We start from the raw sequence: 19,246 nt of genomic DNA, 5'->3' as shown, positions 1-19,246 counted from the left end.
AGCACCTGCCCTTTTTTCTCCTTGGCCCAAAGTGCCCTTTTGGTCAATTTTTTTTATTTATTTATTTTTATTATTATTATTTCATAAGCCCTTTTCTGACACATAAAAACATGTGCTAAAATTCTTTGCTTTTTTGTACAACATAATAAACTGGTCACCTTGTTACCTTTGACCTTTTGCCCATGACGCATGACGCAGTTGCCTCTCGCACAGTGCGATAAGGCGGCTAACTGCAGAACTCAACGTAGTGAACGTTCCAGATTACAGAACAGTTTTTGGTGAATTATAAAAAAAAAAAACGTTTTTGGTGAATAAAGTGGAGTAACTTGCTGCTTGTCAGATGACGGAAAAAGTTGAACGTTGTATCGTTTCTGCTTCAGCTCGGAGTCGCGGTTTAAGCAGAGAGGTAATGAAATACAACAGACACTGACAGGCCTTTGTGTCTGCCTTTCTCTGAAGAACTACTGAGCGGGAGGAGACAGCCAGGTGAGGAGAAACTGTTATCGATAAAGTCTGTTTGGCTGATTCAACAACAGCCTAACAGACTGTTGTCGATGACCCTGATAGATTCAGGGTCTAGATTCAGTCGTTAGTCGATAGACTGATAGATTCAGTCGTTAGCTGCTAGCTAACGACTTTGCTAGCCAAGCTAGATGACTAAAAAACTTCTCCCCTGTACCGTTAATGATATCAGTCATTCTTTAGTGTTTATTATGCAATAAGGGCAAATCGCCCGTCCAAAACCGATCATCTGCATAATGGATATATGTCCGACCTTCTAATTTCCTTTGCTGCATAATGTACATTTAATTTATTCCGGCGTTATGTAAATGTATCTTGAAGGAGAATAACACTTAAATAAAAGTCCAACAAGGATATTAATTTAGAATTGAAAATAACTCACCCCGAATTACCATGATAGATATATAAAAGTGTCATTAATGAAGGGGAAACAAAACTCAACCCTGACTTTAAGTTTAGGGTCTGGTAAGCAGAGTGTGAAGTTAAATTTGTTTCCCAATTATTCAACAGAGAAAAAAAAAACTAACCTCAGTTAAGTAAAATAAAATTGTAATCAAAACTTTTGGAATTGTAATGATTCCTTTAAAAAAAAGTTTTGTTTAAAATACTTTTTTTAATTTTTACCAAACATAAACATTTACTTGCACACATCAGAAATCTTTTGTTGTTTTGTGAAAACTCAGTAGGCCTTTCTCATGGTGACATGCATTAACAATTCAATTTTTGCTTTTGTTTTTTTGCAGTTTCACGTTAAAGTTTGATGCAGCTCTGCTTTCCTGAATGGACCGTCTTCATCTCCACTGCAAGTGTAGCAAACAGGCAGCTCTTTTTTATAGATTACAGTCACTAAAAGGTTGCATTGTGCCCTTGTTTATATTTTTAATAGTATAATTCTGTACAGACAAAATATGTCTGGTCCAGCTCTGATTTACATATCTTGCTAAATTGCGGGTTTGAATATTGCAATACTTTCCTATAACAAAAGAGACCTGCAGAAAGAAATTACTAATAAAATATCTTACATATGCATAGTGTTATGCTCTATATGGAGATGTTTGTTGGCTTTGATTGTATATGTCACATTTTTGTAATTTATCATTGTTTATTAAACTCTGAAAGCTGAATGGCTTTGTTAATATTCTGTCCTAGAATGCGGTTAGATGTGCCCTTTTTTTGTTTTTGAGCACCTGCCCCTTTAGTGGTCTCTGCACGGCCCTGCGCAGCAGTCGCCCTCAGTCTTGATTTATGAAAATATTTCTGTGACGAAACAAAGTCGTTTTTGCTTTGTTTTTGTGTGAGAGTGGGCACGCGCTTGATGTCCTGCTGACTTTAGCGCGTGCTACTTAAGATGAGAATAAATGGTAGCGTGTGTGTTATTTATACATTTCATGAGGAGAAGTTAGAGATGGAAAAAATATCGAGTAATTTCCCTTTTTGAAGGGGAAATATATGAGATATTCCTGCTATTTTAAAGATATTATAAAGTTATATTGTTTAGGGAAAAAGTAACAGCAAGCTTGCTAATTTGTAGAGCGTAAATTTGAAATCCTGGCTGATTGCCTCCATGCCGCATTGAAGGCTGCAAAATGATTCCTGACCAAGTATTGAGTGCATAACTGAACATAATTATTTGAAAGTTGGGTTTTTATGAGCTGCATGCCAAAATCATCAGTATTAAAACAATAAAAGACCTGAAATATTTCAGTTGGTGTGCAATGAATCTAAAATATATGACAGTTTAATTTTTATCATTACATTATGGAAAATAATGAACTTTATCACAATATGCTAATTTTTTGAGAAGGACCTGTATTTTGAAGAGCTGTTCTCAGAGACTCTACCTTTTAAGAAGACTTAGTGATATTGGGGTGGCCCAAATAGACTCTAGTTGGGTCACCCACCCCTATGTCTTGAATTTGGGGGGGGGAATCATATTTTATTTATTACTACAGAAGGGTTCAGTGAATGCGCATATGAAACTGGTACCTCAAAAAAGGTTAAGAACCACTGCGCTAGTACCAGAGACCAAATAAAATAGTGATGAACCATGGGAATTGAAGTCTTTCTTTTTTCAATTTAAACGTACAAACAGCAGCAGTTTGATAATAAATTGTATGATGTTAAAATCAGCTCTAAAAATTCTATCTTATGTTTATTAATAGAAAATTTGAAACTTTTAAAAAGCATTTACCCCTTTGCACAGCGTCGAGGTGTTTCTGGTCCTTCGTTGGGAGAGACTCACAGGAAGATTCAGTCTCTCTGCTTTGTCCACATACAATTATAAACACTGCATCTGTTTTCTAGCATAATTCTGGCTGAATTTATGACCATTCCTCTCATCAGAAATTTTGGCACTTTGCCTCAATTGGTTGCCGTCTGCTCGAAAACAACTTCAAGCCTGACTGACATTCACAGCTGCCCACCAATTGTTTTGTGGTCAGAGAAAACAAAGTTTGCACTATTCAGCTTTGTGGATGGAAAAGATTGTTTGGCGTAGTCAAGGTGATGCCTTCGAACCAAAGAAAACTACACCGACTGTCAAGCAGCGTCATGTCAAGTCGCTGTTGTGCAACAGGTGTTCTGACCATCTGTCATACCCATAAATCCAGCATATCTTATGGTAATGTGCATGATAGTCAGAACACCGGCAGGTTTTGGGGAATCGTGCAAAGATAAAAGAAAACCTGGAGTGGGAGGGCTTCAGGGCCGGCCCAAGCCTCCATGGGGCCCTAAGCGAAATGTGGTTTTGGGGCCCTCTAGTTCTAACAATGTGTACTGGCTGCAATCAGCAGTCCAATCATTAGATCATTCACACACCTGCTTAAAACTTATTGCATCTCTGGCAGTGCTGTTTACATTATACACACGTTTAATATAGGAATCATTTATTGGCCAACTGATTTATCAACCAATTGATTTCTGGGACTGAATTCCATAATTTTGGGGGATTGTGATTGGCCGATGCTTACACCTGAAGCCTGCCCTCTCAAGGGCGGAAGGGTACGGAGAACCCACTTACGGGATCGGGCCACGCCACCAGCCTGGCCGCCTAGGACACCATGACCATGGGAACAGAGGAGACGGCAGCGGCTGAAGGCAAACTCACAGTGAGAGGTGAAACGCAGAATGGCTGCAGCAGCGGCGAGAGGCGAAGATTTTGCAGCAAGTATCACTTTGTCTCAAAGGGGAAAGGGCAGCCGCATTGTCAGTGTGGCCCGCTTTTTTTTTAAATATCCATTTGTCCATCAAGCTGTGTTTGCACATGTTTCAATTGATTTACACTCAAGCTTCCCCCTTTAACTTGAGGAAGCTACTTTCTTTCGTTAAATGTGAAAAAAGATAAAAAAAATACCCACTATCTGCCTTTTAAATAGCTACTTTCTTTTGTTAAATGTGAAAAAAGATTAAAAATACCCACTATCTGCCTTTTAGATAGCTACTTAGAAGTAGCCAATTTAAAAATAGAGGATGAGAAAAAGTCGAGGCGTTCTCACTGTGTGGGTAAGAGAGCAGTCGACGTTACACAGCTCTGCAGTTGAACAAGATTTTTATTTCTTATTTCATATTTCTCTAAATCTTGCGATAAAACAGTAAAATTTTTCTTGCCTGGCATGTCTCAACAAAATGTGCACCATAACGACTAAAACTCCATCAATCTTCCGTGTTTAAGGAAATAATTCCTTCAGCAAACGAGCATTTTTGGCATAGTTTCTAGTGTAAATATTCTGGTACACTTGAAATTAAGACAAAACTAACTTTTTAGCACCACAGAGGAGCTTGTTTTACGTCATTAATCCCTTAATATTGATGAAAATTTTCTAGATATAAGTGAAATAATCTGCCAGTGGAACAGAACATTTTACCTGGACAAAATCTGTTGCCAAGGTGATGTACAGTATTTGTTTTTCTCCACCGTTTTGATCTCATCTCAGCAAAACACCTTCTCCTCTGTGTTTACTGTGACCCTTACATGTGGTTTTCTTCTCCACACATCTATATTAACTATATTTATCATATTTTGGTAACATCCAGTCTAACAAACAGGCTAAACTCTTTCAATATGGTATTTGGTTTATTCCATAAAATTTAAATAAAAACAAAAAAATTTTTGCAACATGAATAAAATGTGGAAAAGTTTAAGGATGTGAAAACCTTTGCAGCAGCCGACTGTTTTTTTTTCCATTTTCAATTTGGGATTAAAAACCAAAACGTTAAAGGAGACATTATGTTGATGCCTTTTCTGTTGAATTCTCAGCTTGGTTTTGGGGGCCGGCGTCGGTGGTGCTTGTGGTCCATCATCCATTACTGGTAGGGTTAATTTATAAAACTCAAAGGATTAAAGAGGAATAATTTGACTGCCATATCCTTCTTCTGCAAACCAATTTGTTAGAATGGATTATAAAGTTCAGATTCCAAATTCATTTTACACTAAAACATCCGCAACAGCTTCATGTTTACTGTGTTGGAGTCATTTGGGAAACTTTAAGTCAAGAAGCCACTGAATGCAGCAAAACCAGGAAATTCAACCCAGGACTGTAAATTTATGCTGGAAAGAAAATAACTCTCTCTGGGGGATTTTGGCCCGACTTTCATTACAGACATTTCAGTACAACCTCTGGAAAATGTGTTAAATTGTAAAAGATATACAGGATAGTTAACAATTGTCCTCAGAAATTGTTTTAAGGCTCTATTAAAGTCTTTCAGTGTGTTGACGAAAGGCTAAGAAAATACATGATCTGTGCTGTTCTAGTGGTAACAAATTGTCTGATTTAATTGGCTAATTTTAAAATATGTTCAGGGTTTCCCTCAGTGTATTATAAGCCTGGCGGGCCACCAGGCTTTACTTGTGCCCCCACCAGGCTAATCATTGCTTATTTATTTAAGTCTTTTTAAAATGTTTGCAGTTTTTAAGACTTTATAGTTGGTGTTCATGCGTTAATCTTCCAATCTTTCAATAACACAAAATTATCAAGTGATATTTTCAAATTTCCTGTCAACTTCAAACATTTTTTAACTCAAAAACATGACGGGCCGCTGGATGAATGACTGATATGCACCCAACCACTGGGCTTAGTGAGTTTTCTGGGGACACCTTGTACGTTTCTTGCCAAAAAGTCTTTTTCTGTGTGTTAGCACAAAACTGAACTCACTGAATTATCTTTCTGAATGACTCGGACTCGGGACAAGAACTAATAAAAGATTATGTTCCTATTATGTTTTCTGTGTGTTAGCATGTTACGACCGGTGTCTGCTGGTGCCCGTCCCTGATTGATTCTAAGAAGACGACGGAGATGTCCCATTGGCTGCTTTCCGGAGGTGACGGACATAAAAGCTGCTGACGTGGACTTCCTGTGTTCCATCCTCGACTCATCTCCATCGGCCACACCCCTTTCCTTTGTTCATCTGTGTTAGAGTTCTGGAGTGTAGGAGTGAGCTGCCGTTTATGTTTCCTAAGTTTTTTCATGTTTTTCTTAGTTAGGAAGGTAAGTTTTTGTCCTTTGGTTTATTTACTTTCGATTAGGTAAGTTTCTGTTACTATTTAGATAGTTTCCATTTGTTTGCTGTTTTCGGTGATAGCTCACTCTGAAGCCAAGTACTCCATTGGTAACATCTTTATCAAAAAAATACATCATTTTAAAATAAATAATTATTGTCAACTGTTCAACTTTGTGTGTGTCGGTTGTTGAGATCAGAGGAGGATGGATCCTTCATGTTGCGACCTGGGCCCCCCTAGACTGGTCGTAACATAGCACAAAACTGAACTCACTGAATTATCTTTCTGAATGACTCGGACTCGGAACAAAAAATAATAAAAGATGATGTTGCCAAAAAATGGCAACAAACAAGATTTTATTTATTTATCCAATAACAAATAAATAAATGATGTATAGCTTAAAATTACTGTATACTCTATTCCAACTGACTACATTCATTAGACACCAGAACATTCAATTATGTGAGTCCAAGATGACTGCACCTAAACTGCTTAGCAGATGTGAAAATATATGAAAAAAGGAAAATCATAACTAAAACCATTCTGTTGTGTATGTTGTAAAGTGTTTAAGCTTGAGTTCTTTTGTTGTTTTGACTCATCACGATGAAAATCTAGACCAGTTTATAATTTTATCACTATGATCTTTTGATATATGTTGCGAAAAGTCATTCATTTGTACTATTAAAAATATGGAGTGAAATTAAATTGTGTTCCTCGTGTCTATAAGACGATATAGATGAGGTAGCGTCAGAAAATCAAACAGTATTATGTAAGGGAGCACCAGCAGGCGGCGCTGCAGGAGGAAACGGTGCCACTAGTTGGTCAGTAATGTCTCTTCACCAGCCTGCCTTCAGTCTCCATGGTAACCAGCTGTTGTTCTGGATGAATACTAGCATGCGCTTTAACTCAGTTTCACTCTAGGCTAATTAGGCTAACAGCTAATTGCTAGCGGTGCTAGCATTGCACGTCCAGGTGCCACCCGTTGCCATGGAGACTTAAAACAAGCTGGTTATTCTCTCACTTGTGGGTTTACATCCTTATCTACCAAAAGAGGCATCATGAGTCATAGAGACAAAGTTAAATATACTTATCAGAAAGAAGAGAAGTTTCTACAAAATATAAGTAATGTCTTACAATGGAGATATTATTCTTATCCAACCTTCAGTTTGTTCAAGTTTCTCTAATATTGTTCAGGATGCTGCTATTTTCCTGTTCCTGTCCAAATCACATACATTTTACTTGAATGGCATGTTTTCATCTATTTTGAGGAGAAATTTCTGTCAACTCTTGCTTACACCAAATCAGTGATCCCTAATAAAATTATCTAAAATATTTTTGATTTGCCTAAAAGGAAGTAGCAGTGTCTGTTTGCTGTACTACCAATTCTATGTATTTTATTTTTGTTTTGTTTTTTACAAAAAATAATTATTAAAAATAAAATGTACAGAAATCAAAGATTTGTTTTTTCTGTGAGTGATAGAAGTGATTCAGGACGGTGTTTTGAGTGAGCGTCGCTCCCTCACCCTGACGTTCCTTCCCTGGGGGGAAGAGGGGGGGCGCCGATCCATGTTTTCGCATCCACCTGAATAATGTGTAGTTGCGCCACTGCTTTGAAGCTGCTCCATAGTTGACGCTGTAAAAGATCAAGAATTTGTTTGGCAAATGCTTTTGACAGATTGACAGATTCGCTTCCTTATAAACAGTTTGTCACATTAATGTCATTTCGAAACAGTTCCTGTATCGGTCACGTGACTTGCTGAAACCAATACGCACCGACTCGGGTTTTGGTCCATGTGCTTGAGACATGCGGCGATGCATCGGTGTTGCCGGACCCATCACTAGCATTTAGTTGCGTTTTACTACTGGAATGTTCTAGAACAGTGGTTCGTAACCGGGGTTCGATGAGTCGGTCTCAGGGGTTCGGCGGAGCCTCTGCCGCGGAGGTAAAGACACTTGTGTAAAGTTGTGATGACGCCCCGCTTTGCCATCACTTGCTGCAAAGGATCACGTTACATTGCTTAGCCAATCAGAGGGTCACGTTACATTGCTTAGCCAATCAGTGCAGCGGAAGAGCACTGATTGAAGGAGCTCCACTCTCAGCATGGATTTGAACTTGTGTTTTCATTTATTTCAGCAAAGCTCACCGGCTGGTAACACAACTAATATAATTACGTTACTAAATCAGAATTTAGTAACAAAGTCTTTATTATTTATTATTAATTTTTCATTCTCCTTAGAATATAGAGCTAATTAAATAATCTAAACAAGACCTTAAAGTGGTTCCAGTTTCTCTCGATGGCCAACCTGTTGAAACTGTGGCAAATTTTTGTTTCTGGACAGTCAGCTCAACTTTGCTGAAAACCCTTATTATATTTTGAAGAACTGTTCTCAGAGACTCTACCTTTTAAGAAAACTTCATATTTTATTTATCACCACAGAAGGGTTCATTGAGTGCGCTTATGAAGCTGGTGGGTTCGGTACTTCAAAAAAGGTTAAGAACCACTGGTTTAGAGTGAAAACCTTATCAGTAAAACCGGGAAAAAAAAATTTGCACCTGGACCTTCACTTCATGGTTGAACAGTCGTTTCTGGTGGGAATGTTTTTAGGTAGAACCTGAAATGACGACCCCTAAACACTGCATGAAATTTAGTTTAGTTCTTCAGAAGTAAAATACAGGAAGGGTTATTATCAACGTACAAACTTTTAAATCATTCCAAAACCTCAAAGCTTTCAGAAAGGTCCAAGGAAATTATTTTAGGTGTTTTTGAATATTTGTGCCATTTTGGATCTGATTAAATTCAGCAGCGCTATGCTAAAAGTCTGCAGCGACACTATTGAATACATTGAAGTGAACCTGTCATCATCTCTTGTCTTAACAGCAACAACAAAGGCACTTATGAGTGATTAGAAAGGATAACTTGAAATATAGTGCCACATTTGGGATGGGGCACCGTAATACAGAGGAAAAACTGATGCGTTTCATGAATTTAGCTGCATTGTGATAGAATATTGAAGTATCCACGAAGTTAACGTCAAGCTGTTAATATTGTTTGGTTGAGAAAATCGTGTTAAAGATGGTGCCTGCTCATATGTAACAAAACAAACCATCACCATAACATGCTAGCATGTAGCATTATAAAAATGATGCTACACGCTAGCATGTTAATTTGGGAATAAGTCACTGCAATGAAATTAAAAATGATGAAACACAAATAAAAACAAAAACCAAATATGATTTCCAGCTCAATTTAAAGATTCTTGTAATCATATGAAAATAGGCAAACATTCTCTTTTCACGATTGCATATATTAAATCAGACAGAAATCAGTAACAGTTGTAAATTGGCATGAAGAACACAGGCCAAGATTGTTAATAACTTAAGATGCTTGTCTGACGGTGGATTACTGGACACAGCAGTACGATTAGACAAGTCATTAAAAATAAAGGCAAATATTCACAAAAATAACATAAAAAACTTTGAAAGTTTAAATGCATGGCCTTCTGAATTTGTCTCAAAGAAATTTAAACCAATGTGTTGCAACATCTTACAGAAGAGCTTAAAGAGAGCAGATTCATTAATTTTACTAGGTTCAATTTAGAGAGGAAGGTTGAGAAAACATATTTCTAAAGCTTTTTTGAGAAATACGTCTGAGATAAATAACAGAAGTGTTGACTTGTGCACACAGCAACACTAATTTAGACACATGGCGGGTTTGGGCACCATTAACAATTTGTTTCTGTTCTAAGCCATAAATCTACACAAATCTTTTAGAAAATTTCAGTCTCTGCATGTCTTCTTGGCAGTATTTCTATAGAACATGAATCCACAGTAAAGACAAATAAATAAGAAACGTAGCGCACAGTCCGCTCACATGTATATCTATAGCATTGATTCTGCAACAGAGTTTGTGTTGGTTACTTACAAAATTATCCACACACCCAAACTTTTTCCACACTTTGTCACATTAACACCACAAACTTTGATCAACTTTATTCTGATTTCATGCGACAAACGCAAAGCAGTGCACAGTGATTAAGTGGAAGGAAATTGACAGAGGTTTGGATTTTTCTTTCAAAAATGTTTTTTGATTTGTAAAAGAAAATTCAAATCATATTTCACTTTCAATCTGCTTCTGAATTATGCACTACTTTGTGTTTCTCTGTTATAGAAATTTGAAGAAATTACACTGAAGTTTGTGATTACGAAACAGTGGAAACTAGTCGGGTTATAAATACGATTGCAATGCGATTTAGATGCTGATTTTGTTTGCTGACCACATGTGTGTGTGTGTGTGTGTGTGTGTGTGTGTCATTCCAGTGTTTGCAATGAGTGAAATATAATTACACACGGTTAAAGAAAAAAGAGATCATGATTGATTTTGCGAGTTGATGATCAATATCACTCTGAAAATTTCTGCCCATTTTGCGGTCTCATTCTGATTGTCTTAAAGATTACGCAACTCATCATTTTTAGCAAAACAGTTAAATCCACTTTTGTTAACGTTTTAACCAATTGTTCTTTACGTTTCACCTTGCCAGTGGTATTACAACGTCTTCCAAAAAGAAACCTCCCATACAGCCTTGGTTGTCGACATTGAAGTGCAGCATCTCTCTTTCATGATATCTAAGCAAGGATTCACAGAAATTGCACTATTTTCCGCAGTTGTACAGCGATGCCTCTTCGGTCCCACACAGTCGCGTCTTTATCCGTCTTTGGGACTTTGAACTGTCAAATGAGGGAAGTTTTCTCCTGAGCAGGTCCGTCCTGGAAAAAATTGTTTGCTGTGTGTTATGGTACATTTTCAATGTGGCAAAAACACCAGAGAAAAGTGTCAGTACGGCTACAATCTGTCTTGTAAGAGAGATATGCTCAAATTACTTTCGACTATGTTTCATTTTAAAGCGTCTAAAAATTGAGAAATGTTTAATGATTTTAGAGAAGTGGTTCTAAATCTATCTAAAGTACAAAAAGAACCAGAATCAAAAATATTTTGACTCCAATCATTTCCACTTTTCTGCCACTTCTTGCAGTTTAATCCCACCCAGCACCTGACCACTGCGTTCTCTAACAGTAGCAGCTTTCTCTACCGATAGGAGAAACAAAACCTGTCAAGAAATCCAACAAAAGGCTTTTTTTTTAACATTACCGTGCCACAGTAAGACCAGTCTGCCTTCTAGCTACCTCTGTTCATGTGTTCCTGCACAATGAAGCTGCCAAAGCAGAACCAGCCAGTGACAGTAGCACTGTTGGTTATAACGGACCACGGCTCACGTTGACCCCCCACTCCACACCTACTCACCCACTCAACTTTGTGACAACCTTTCTAGACATAAAAGTCAAACTCCAGGCTGCCTCTTCTTCACATGAATCACACACAGGAGGAAGGAAGGAAACTCAGGCCTCACTGATTTGTAAAAGAGTCTGCAGTGTTTACGTCACACGTCGACTCGCAGGATAATCGTTTGATTGGGTTTGATCGTATCTGCTGGAAGCAAACCCAATCTAAGACCACCCGTCAGATTCTGAAGCAGCGAAAAGGAGCTCATGCTAACATCAGATGTTCAGAGATTACAGTAAAACTGATTAATGCATTCTGTACTCTGGTTATTAATGTTAAACCTTTAATCCCGATGACGGAGAACGCGCAGAGTAAAATTCGTACCTGTCCTTGCGCCGGTGCCGGGCCGAGGATCTGATGTCGATGCAGGTGGCTGTGCAGCCTGTGAGTAGCTCTCTTCTTGAGCAGAGCAGGACGCGGCGTAAGCTGACATGTGCAATCCAGGTGATCTACGACTGACACCACAACCTTAGAATGAGTGGGTCTTTTGTTTTTGTACGTGATCTTGGTGACCTGGAGAGGTTGAGAAGAAGAAGACGGGAGTCACTGGGCGGTACTCCGAGTTAAAGAAAATAAATAAAAAAACGTCTTGTGGAGATGCTATGACAAATGTATGCTTTTATGTGCTCAAAAAGGAGCTGTTGCTAGGCAACAAATGGAGGTTAAATAACCAGAGCTGCAATTTTCTGTTGCTTCTCAGAGTGAACTACTTGAAAAGCACAGAGAAATAAGATGCAGAGCAAGTCTTTTACATTTTATCCGTCTGATTCACCTCGTCTGTGTTTGTTGGGCTGTAAACTAAAAATCTTACTTTTTTTTAGTGAATGAATGCAACATGTATAAGCACTAATGGCAAAACAACACTCTTTTATGTGGAAGTTGTTATTGAAGGAAGATGACTCAAGCTAAACTAATTTCAATTTTTGTCTGTCATGATCCGTGTTTCTATGTGTTTATTTTCTAGTTTCTGTGTGATTCTGTTCCCTGTTAGCCCTGTCTCTGCGTCTTTCCCCGTTGATTGTCTCCCAGGTGTGTCTCGTTCCCGTGATTGCCCCGTGTGTATTTAGTCTCCCCTGTTGTCTGTATTCTTCGTCGGGTCCTTGTCAACTGTATGTCAATTGATACGTCTATTGATGTCACCTTCTCCGTGCTACCAGTTTTCCTCGTGCTGTTTCCCTGTTGTTCCTTGTGAGAGTTCTTGGTCATTAAATTCATCATTTTCGCTACATCCTGGGTCCTGCCTGCGTCTTCACTCACCGGAAAACACCGCCACATGACATTGTCATGTGATCTTCAAGAAAATCTTTGGGTTTTTTTTATAATTAAACACCTGTTGATATATTTTTAAATTTATGTAGAAAGTTACAAAAATGTTTTGCTATGAATTACAGTTGTTATTCTCAATTACTTTCAGATAAGCTCAACATTTCTAATAGTCCAGAGGGAGTTAATGGTGACGGCAAGAAGGCCTTCCAACATCACCAAAGATAAAGCGTCAAAAACCTGCTGAAATATGCAAAAAGCAATCATGAAACAGCTGTAATTGCTCTAAATCTAAAACATTTTTTTCTACTGATTATTAAAAAAGCTGCATGTAACAGAATGCTTCTTTCTCATTGTTTTATTATTTTTTGGGAGATACCTGTCATTTATATCAGAAACAAACGTCTTAAATCAAAGAGAAATAATTGAACATCTAAGTCTGTTTGGGACAGGAACCAACTTTGGGTTTTACTTTCTACTTACTAATCGTTAAGACAAAGCATGTTCATTTACCTCCAGGTTTCTGGTGTTTGTGGCATTGGAAACGCACTGCATTCTCTTGATCTTACAGCAGCCAGAGCAGCGCTGGGCTTCCACGCACCACGGGACCAACAGAAAGTTGGCACTGGTGGTGTCCACCATGTCTCTGGTGATCTCGACCACTTCTGTGCGAACTTTACATTGAGCCCGCTGGGCTTGCGGAGGGTCTGAGGGAGCAAACACGACATGCTACGGCGTCAGCGGCACGTTCTGAGGTTTGATGAGCCAGACAATGTGTACATCTCTGCTCGAGAGTTTGAATTTTTCTGTTGACAGACAATGACGTGTATTGAAAAGCAGAAACACTGAATAGGTTTTATTCAAAGATTAGAAAAGGAAAGTTGTAGATCAGCTTCTGGAAATTTTGAGTTCTGCTTCATGAGAACAACGACAAAAAGGTTAACGGGAAAAGATTTTCCCTCTGTCACAAAAACTATTAATCATCTCCCAGACGGACTGGCAGAGCGTTCTTTAGCCAACATAACGAGTTTCCTAAGAGGACAAACAACGCAGAAATATGTAAAAAAATAAATAAAAAAAGATCACAACAACCAAATAAAGAGGTTTGGCTCACCGGGGCTGCGTGGAAGTCTGTGACCTCCGTTGGCTGCAGAGTTAGCTTCCTCCTCATCTGAGACAGCAACACAAACATCATTTATGCCATTAGAAGAAGATAAATAAAACGCTGACTGTGCACAGAAACCAGGGGTGGAGCGGCCATGGTACGCTACGATTTCAAAATGTCTTGTTTTAATGTTTTTGTTTCATTTTCTTTAACTTTTACCATTTTAGTCCCATTGAGATCAAATATCTTTTTTATGAGGAAGACCTGGCCAAGACATAAACTTAATATAAATGTTTTTGTAGTTTAAACTCCTCCTAGTACAGAAAGGGCAGAAGTAACTGTGGGGTGTTTTTTCCAGCTGTGTAGAGCAGAGAGTCAATGTGGTGCTGCCCCTCCCCCACCCATTGCTGTGCACTGCCTGCAAGCTGGCTAAGAATAAAAACTGTAAAAATGGAAAGTTTGGAAACATTTCCATTAATGGAAAACCTGTGAATCTTGCTAAAATCAAACTTTTTTAAAAGTTAAGATGCAACAGATGTGAAACAACTGAGAAGCTGGAGCAACTAATTAACCAGCTGACGTCAGCTCACCGTAAGAGCACAACAATCAGGTTTATCATCCTGACACTGATCAGCACTACATTGATCTGTTATTTATGGAACCTCAACTACATTTAATCAACCTGAGCTAAAAATCTAAAATATTTTAAGTGAATCTACACTAATGCTGTGTGTTTAGTTAAATAAATTGTCCAATTTTGACTCAATTAGGCTCCAAATGTTCACAAACATTACATAATCATCAAAAAAACTAATAAAATTATATACTGCAATTATTCCAAGATGTTCAGCTTTGTGAGTATGCTCTTATTTTGAAATGTACCCTGACTCTTATGCTTTAATGCGGGTGATGTTTTGAAAAATCAAAGCCAGTAAAGTATGACAGGAGAGGAGAAATAGCCGCACCCAACCGTTCGTTTGTGTGTATTGACAGGTGATGTGTCAGGGATGTGCAAAAACTTTATAAAACATTTTGTTTTTGTATAAAAATCTCAAAAGTAAATCACATGAAAATGAAGGATCTCAAGGGATGTTGTTGCTCAGTTGAAGTGCATCACTGGATTTTGATGCCAGATTACTAAAGAGTTTTGCTTCCTCTTCAATCTTAAAATTGATTTAAACTGATTCCATGTGTCTGTAAGATGGAAAAGAAAGAAAAACCAAAGCTTTGGGTTTTTACCTACGGAGTCAGTGAGCAGCTGCTGGAGGTCCTCTATGGAGTTGATGGGGCTGTTTCTAACCAGCTCCACCAGCGCTGCAGGCAGAGGGTCCTCCTCAGACACAAACAGGAAAAAAATCAGCCCAAATAACAAACAACTAGTGCAAAACCAGAAAAACAGACAGAATGTATTCAGAAGCTCATATGAGCTTAAAAAAATAAAAAATTCAGTAGGCGATGGGAAAAAACCGCAGCACTTCCGCGACTACGATTGTCTTTAAAAGCCTCTAAACAAACATTTCCAGAGTATCACACCAGAAACCACAGAACGGCTCCACTTTGTGATTCTAGAGACTTGACTGTGGGTTTAACCCCCCTTCCTTTCACTCCTTGGTCATTAATATTCTTTGTAACAACTAATCACCTCACATGGAAACCTTTTGTTATAAGAGTATGTTGAAACAGGTGCACTAAATCGAAATATTTTATATTCATAAACAAAACAAAACATAAAAAGTTGAATATTTCATGAGGTTACTGGCGCCATACATGGAAAGCGGTGACAAATATTAATATTGGGCTAACATCTATTATTGTATATCTCAATAATACAGTTAAAGGAAAGTTTAATGTGTAGCTAAGTTTTCTGACAGGTGTCGGTAAACTTTTACTGGTAATTTTTATTTCCATTTTTACTTACCTCGGCCACGCCAAACCGCGCACACGCCGCCAGCAACGCGAGCAGCAGCAGCTGGACCCACGAGCTCATCTTGCTGTCCAGCCTCGAGCCTCTCCAACGGACCGGGAATTTATGGAGGCGCGAGCGAGCCTCTCTCCTCAGTTCGGCGCGCGGAGGGGAGGATGAGGAGGATGAGGAAGGAGACAGCGGCTCGGCTCGCGGAGCTGTGCGCGCCTGTGAGCTCCGTCCCGTTGCCAGCAGAGTGGAGAAGAGCTAGAAGGCGCTCCAAGCTCTTCCTTCCTCCTCTTTAGAAAGTAAATCCTCATGCTCAGAGTTGTAGTTTGCGCTCTTATACTTCTTCCAAGGAGTCTTATCAGTGAACAAAGTGCTACGTGGCTTCTGCCCTGGACCAGCTTGTTTACGCGGTGGTGGTGCTGTTGCTGCTGTGTGGAAGGGCTGGCTCCCAGCAGACCCTAATGCTCGACTTTTTCCTCCCTCTCTCTCCCCCAACCCCCCGCCCCCTGCTTGAAGAAAAGGCCATAATCCGCCTGCCAATCAGCGACATCACGGTGGATGCGCAGCAGTCGCCCTCAGTCTTGATTTATAACAATATTTCTTTGGCGAAACCACAGAAATATTTTTGCTTTGTTTTTGTGTGAGAGTGGGCACGCGCGCTTGCTGTCCTGCTGACTTTAGCGCGTGCTACTTAAGATGAGAATAAATGGTAGCGTGTGTGTTATTTATACATTACATGAGGAGAAGTTAGAGATAGAAAAAATATTTATTCGAGTAATTTCCCTTTTTGAAGGGGAAATATATGAGACATTCCTGCTATTTTAAAGTTTTAAAGTTATATTGTTTAGGGAAAAAGTAACACCAAGCTTGCTAATTTGTAGAGCGTAAATCTGAAATCCTGGCGTTAGTACAGTGGTTCTTAACCTGGGTTCGACCGATCCCCAGGGGTTTGGCAGAGCCTTTGCTGTGGAGGTAAAGACACACTTGTGTAAAGTCGTGATGACGCCCCGCTTTGCCATAAATTGCTGCAGAGGATCACGTTACATTGCTTAGCCAATCAGTGCTGCGGAGGAGCACTGATTGAAGGAGCTCCACTGTGAGTATGGATGTGAACTTGTGTATGAGCAAAGCTCACCGTTTAGTGTACTTCTAAATCTGCTCCTTAGTTGCATGTTTTGAAGTACACTAAACTTCAAAACTAGTGGTGTGGGGTGGTAACACAACTAATATAATTACATTACTAAATCAGAATACCGCAAAGTCTTTATTATTTATTATAAGTTTTTCATTCTCTTAAGAATATAAGGCTAATTAAATAATCTAAACAAGACCTTAAAGTGGTTCCAGTATCTCTCGATGGCCAACTTGTTGAAACTGTGGCAAATTTTCTTTTCTGGACAGTCAGCTCAACTTTGCTGAAGACACTGACTATACAGGTCCTTCTCAAAAAATTATCATGTTTATTAATCATTATCATGATTAATAAACATGATAAGTTGGAATTTTTAGAGCTGATTTTAACATCATACAATTTATTGTCAAACTGCTGATGTTTGTACGTTTAAATTTAAAAAGCCTTAAATTCCCATGGTTCATCACTATTTTATTTGGTCTCTGGTACTAACGCAGTGGTTCTTAACCTTTTTTGAGGTACCAAACCCACCAGTTTCATATGCGCATTCACTGAACCCTTCTGTAGTAATAAATAAAATATGATTCCCCCCCCCAAATTCAAGACATAGGGGTGGGTGACCCAACTAGAGTCTATTTGGGCCACCCCAATATCACTAAGTCTTCTTAAAAGGTAGAGTCTCTGAGAACAGCTCTTCAAAATACAGGTCCTTCTCAAAAAATTAGCATATTGTGATAAAGTTCATTATTTTCCATAATGTAATGATAAAAATTAAACTGTCATATATTTTAGATTCATTGCACACCAACTGAAATATTTCAGGTCTTTTATTGTTTTAATACTGATGATTTTGGCATGCAGCTCATAAAAACCCAAAATTCCTATCTCAAAAAATTAGCATATTTCATCCGACCAATAAAAGAAATGTGGTTTAATACCAAAAAAGTCAACTTTCAAATAATTATGTTCAGTTATGCACTCAATACTTGGTCAGGAATCATTTTGCAGCCTTCAAGGCGGCATGGAGGCAATCAGCCTGTGGCTCTGCTGAGGTGTTATGGAGCCCAGGATGATTCGATGGCGTTAAGCTCATCCAGAGTGTTGGATCTTGCGTCTCTCAACTTTCTCTTCATAATATCCCACAGATTCTCTATGGGGTTCAGGTCAGGAGAGTTGGCAGGCCAATTGAGCATAGTAATACCATGGTCAGTAATACCAGTGGTTTTGGCTCTGTGAGCAGGTGCCAGGTTGGGCTGAAAAATTGAATCTTCATCTCCATAAAGCTTTTCAGCAGATGGAGCATGAAGGGCTCCAAAACCTCCTGATAGCTGCTACATTGACCCTGCCCTTGATAAAGCACAGTGGACCAACACCAGCAGCTCCCCAGACCATCACTGACTGTGGGTTCTTGACACTGGACTTCTGGCCTTTTGGCATTTCCTTCTCCCCAGTCTTCCTCCAGACTCTGGCACCTTGATTTCCGCATGACATGCAAAATTTGCTTTCATCCGAAAAAAGTACTTTGGACCACAGAGCAACAGTCCAGTGCAGCTTCTCGGTAGCCCAGGTCAGGCGCTTCTGCCGCTGTTTCTGGTTCAAAAGTGACTTGACCTTTGACCTGGGGAATGCAGCACCTGTAGCCCCTTTCCTGCATGGTGGCTCTGGATGTTTCTACTCCAGACTCAATCCACTGCTCCACAGGTCCCCCAAGGTCTGGAATCGGCCCTTCTCCACAATCTTCCTCAGGGTCCGGTCACCTCTTCTTGTTGTGCAGCGTTTCTGCCACACATTTTCCTTCCCACAGAGGTTCCTTGATACAGCACTCTGGGAACAGCCTATTGGTTCAGAAATGTCTGTGTCTTACCCTCTTGCTTGAGGGCGTCAATGATGACCTTCTGGACAGCAGTCAGGTCAGCAGTCTTACCCATGATTGCGGTTTTGAGTAATGAACCAGGCTGGGAGTTTTAAAAGCCTCAGGAATCTTTTGCAGGTGTTTAGAGTTACTTTGTTGATTCAGATGATCAGGTTAACTGGTCGTTCAGAGAACCTTTTCATGATATGCTAATTTTTTGAGACAGGGATTTTAGGTTTTCATGAGCTGTATGTCAAAATCATCAGTATTAAAACAATAAAAGACCTGAAATATTTCAGTTGGTGTGCAATGAATCTAAAATATGTGACAGTTAAATTTTTATCATTGCATTATGTAAAATAATTAACTTAATCACAATATGCTAATTTTTGAGAAGGAACTGTATTTTGAAGAGCTGTTCTCAGAGACTCTAAGTATTAAGAAGACTTAATGATCTTTGAGTGGCCCAAATAGACTCTAGTTGGGTCACCCACCCCTATGTCTTGAATTTGGGGGGGGGAAATCATATTTTATTTATCACTACAGAAGGGTTCAGTGAATGCGCATATGAAACTGGTACCTCAAAAAAGGTTAAGAACCACTGCACTAGTACCAGAGACCAAATAA

At 39.1% G+C, this 19,246-nt stretch overlaps 2 protein-coding genes across 6 annotated transcripts in view; one reads left to right on the top strand and one right to left on the bottom strand.

Moving 5' to 3' along the window:
- LOC145552483 (uncharacterized) overlaps positions 1-6,198 on the top strand; it is a 90,399-nt gene extending 84,201 nt beyond the window's left edge. For 2 of the 3 annotated variants that reach the window (XM_081609798.1, XM_081609797.1), the window contains exon 5: positions 5,754-6,198. In XM_081609798.1, the coding sequence (XP_081465924.1) occupies positions 5,754-5,794 (41 nt within the window). In that variant the 3' untranslated portion in view covers positions 5,795-6,198. Of the gene's footprint in view, positions 1-1,265 lie in introns of all 3 variants that reach the window. The other variant, XM_081609799.1, reaches the window with a different exon arrangement.
- A 994-nt stretch (positions 6,199-7,192) lies between these two features.
- Positions 7,193-17,173, bottom strand: LOC145552480 (platelet-derived growth factor subunit B-like). 3 transcript variants are annotated; one of them, XR_014088538.1, is made up of 7 exons: positions 15,642-17,173; positions 14,963-15,056; positions 13,733-13,789; positions 13,132-13,325; positions 11,680-11,868; positions 10,548-10,781; positions 7,193-7,649 (listed from the first exon to the last, which is right to left on the bottom strand). XR_014088538.1 is itself a non-coding variant. In XM_081609788.1 (6 exons), the coding sequence occupies exons 1-6, from the start codon at positions 15,708-15,710 to the stop codon at positions 10,746-10,748; spliced, it is 639 nt and encodes a 212-aa protein (XP_081465914.1). In that variant the 5' UTR covers positions 15,711-17,173; the 3' UTR covers positions 9,247-10,745. The 3 variants fall into 3 exon arrangements, 2 of the variants coding, with proteins under 2 accessions (XP_081465914.1, XP_081465915.1); XM_081609788.1 differs by lacking the exon at positions 7,193-7,649 and having other exon boundaries at positions 9,247-10,781; XM_081609789.1 differs by lacking the exon at positions 7,193-7,649 and having other exon boundaries at positions 9,247-10,781; positions 14,963-15,053; positions 15,642-17,164.
- Positions 17,174-19,246: the final 2,073 nt, after the last annotated feature.

This window comes from Poecilia reticulata, chromosome 8 (assembly GCF_904066995.2).
Source record: "Poecilia reticulata chromosome 8, P_reticulata-male-v2, whole genome shotgun sequence".
NCBI lineage: Eukaryota > Metazoa > Chordata > Actinopteri > Cyprinodontiformes > Poeciliidae > Poecilia > Poecilia reticulata.
Note: the sequence above shows the minus strand (reverse complement) of the source record. Positions and strands in the feature narration are given on the sequence as shown.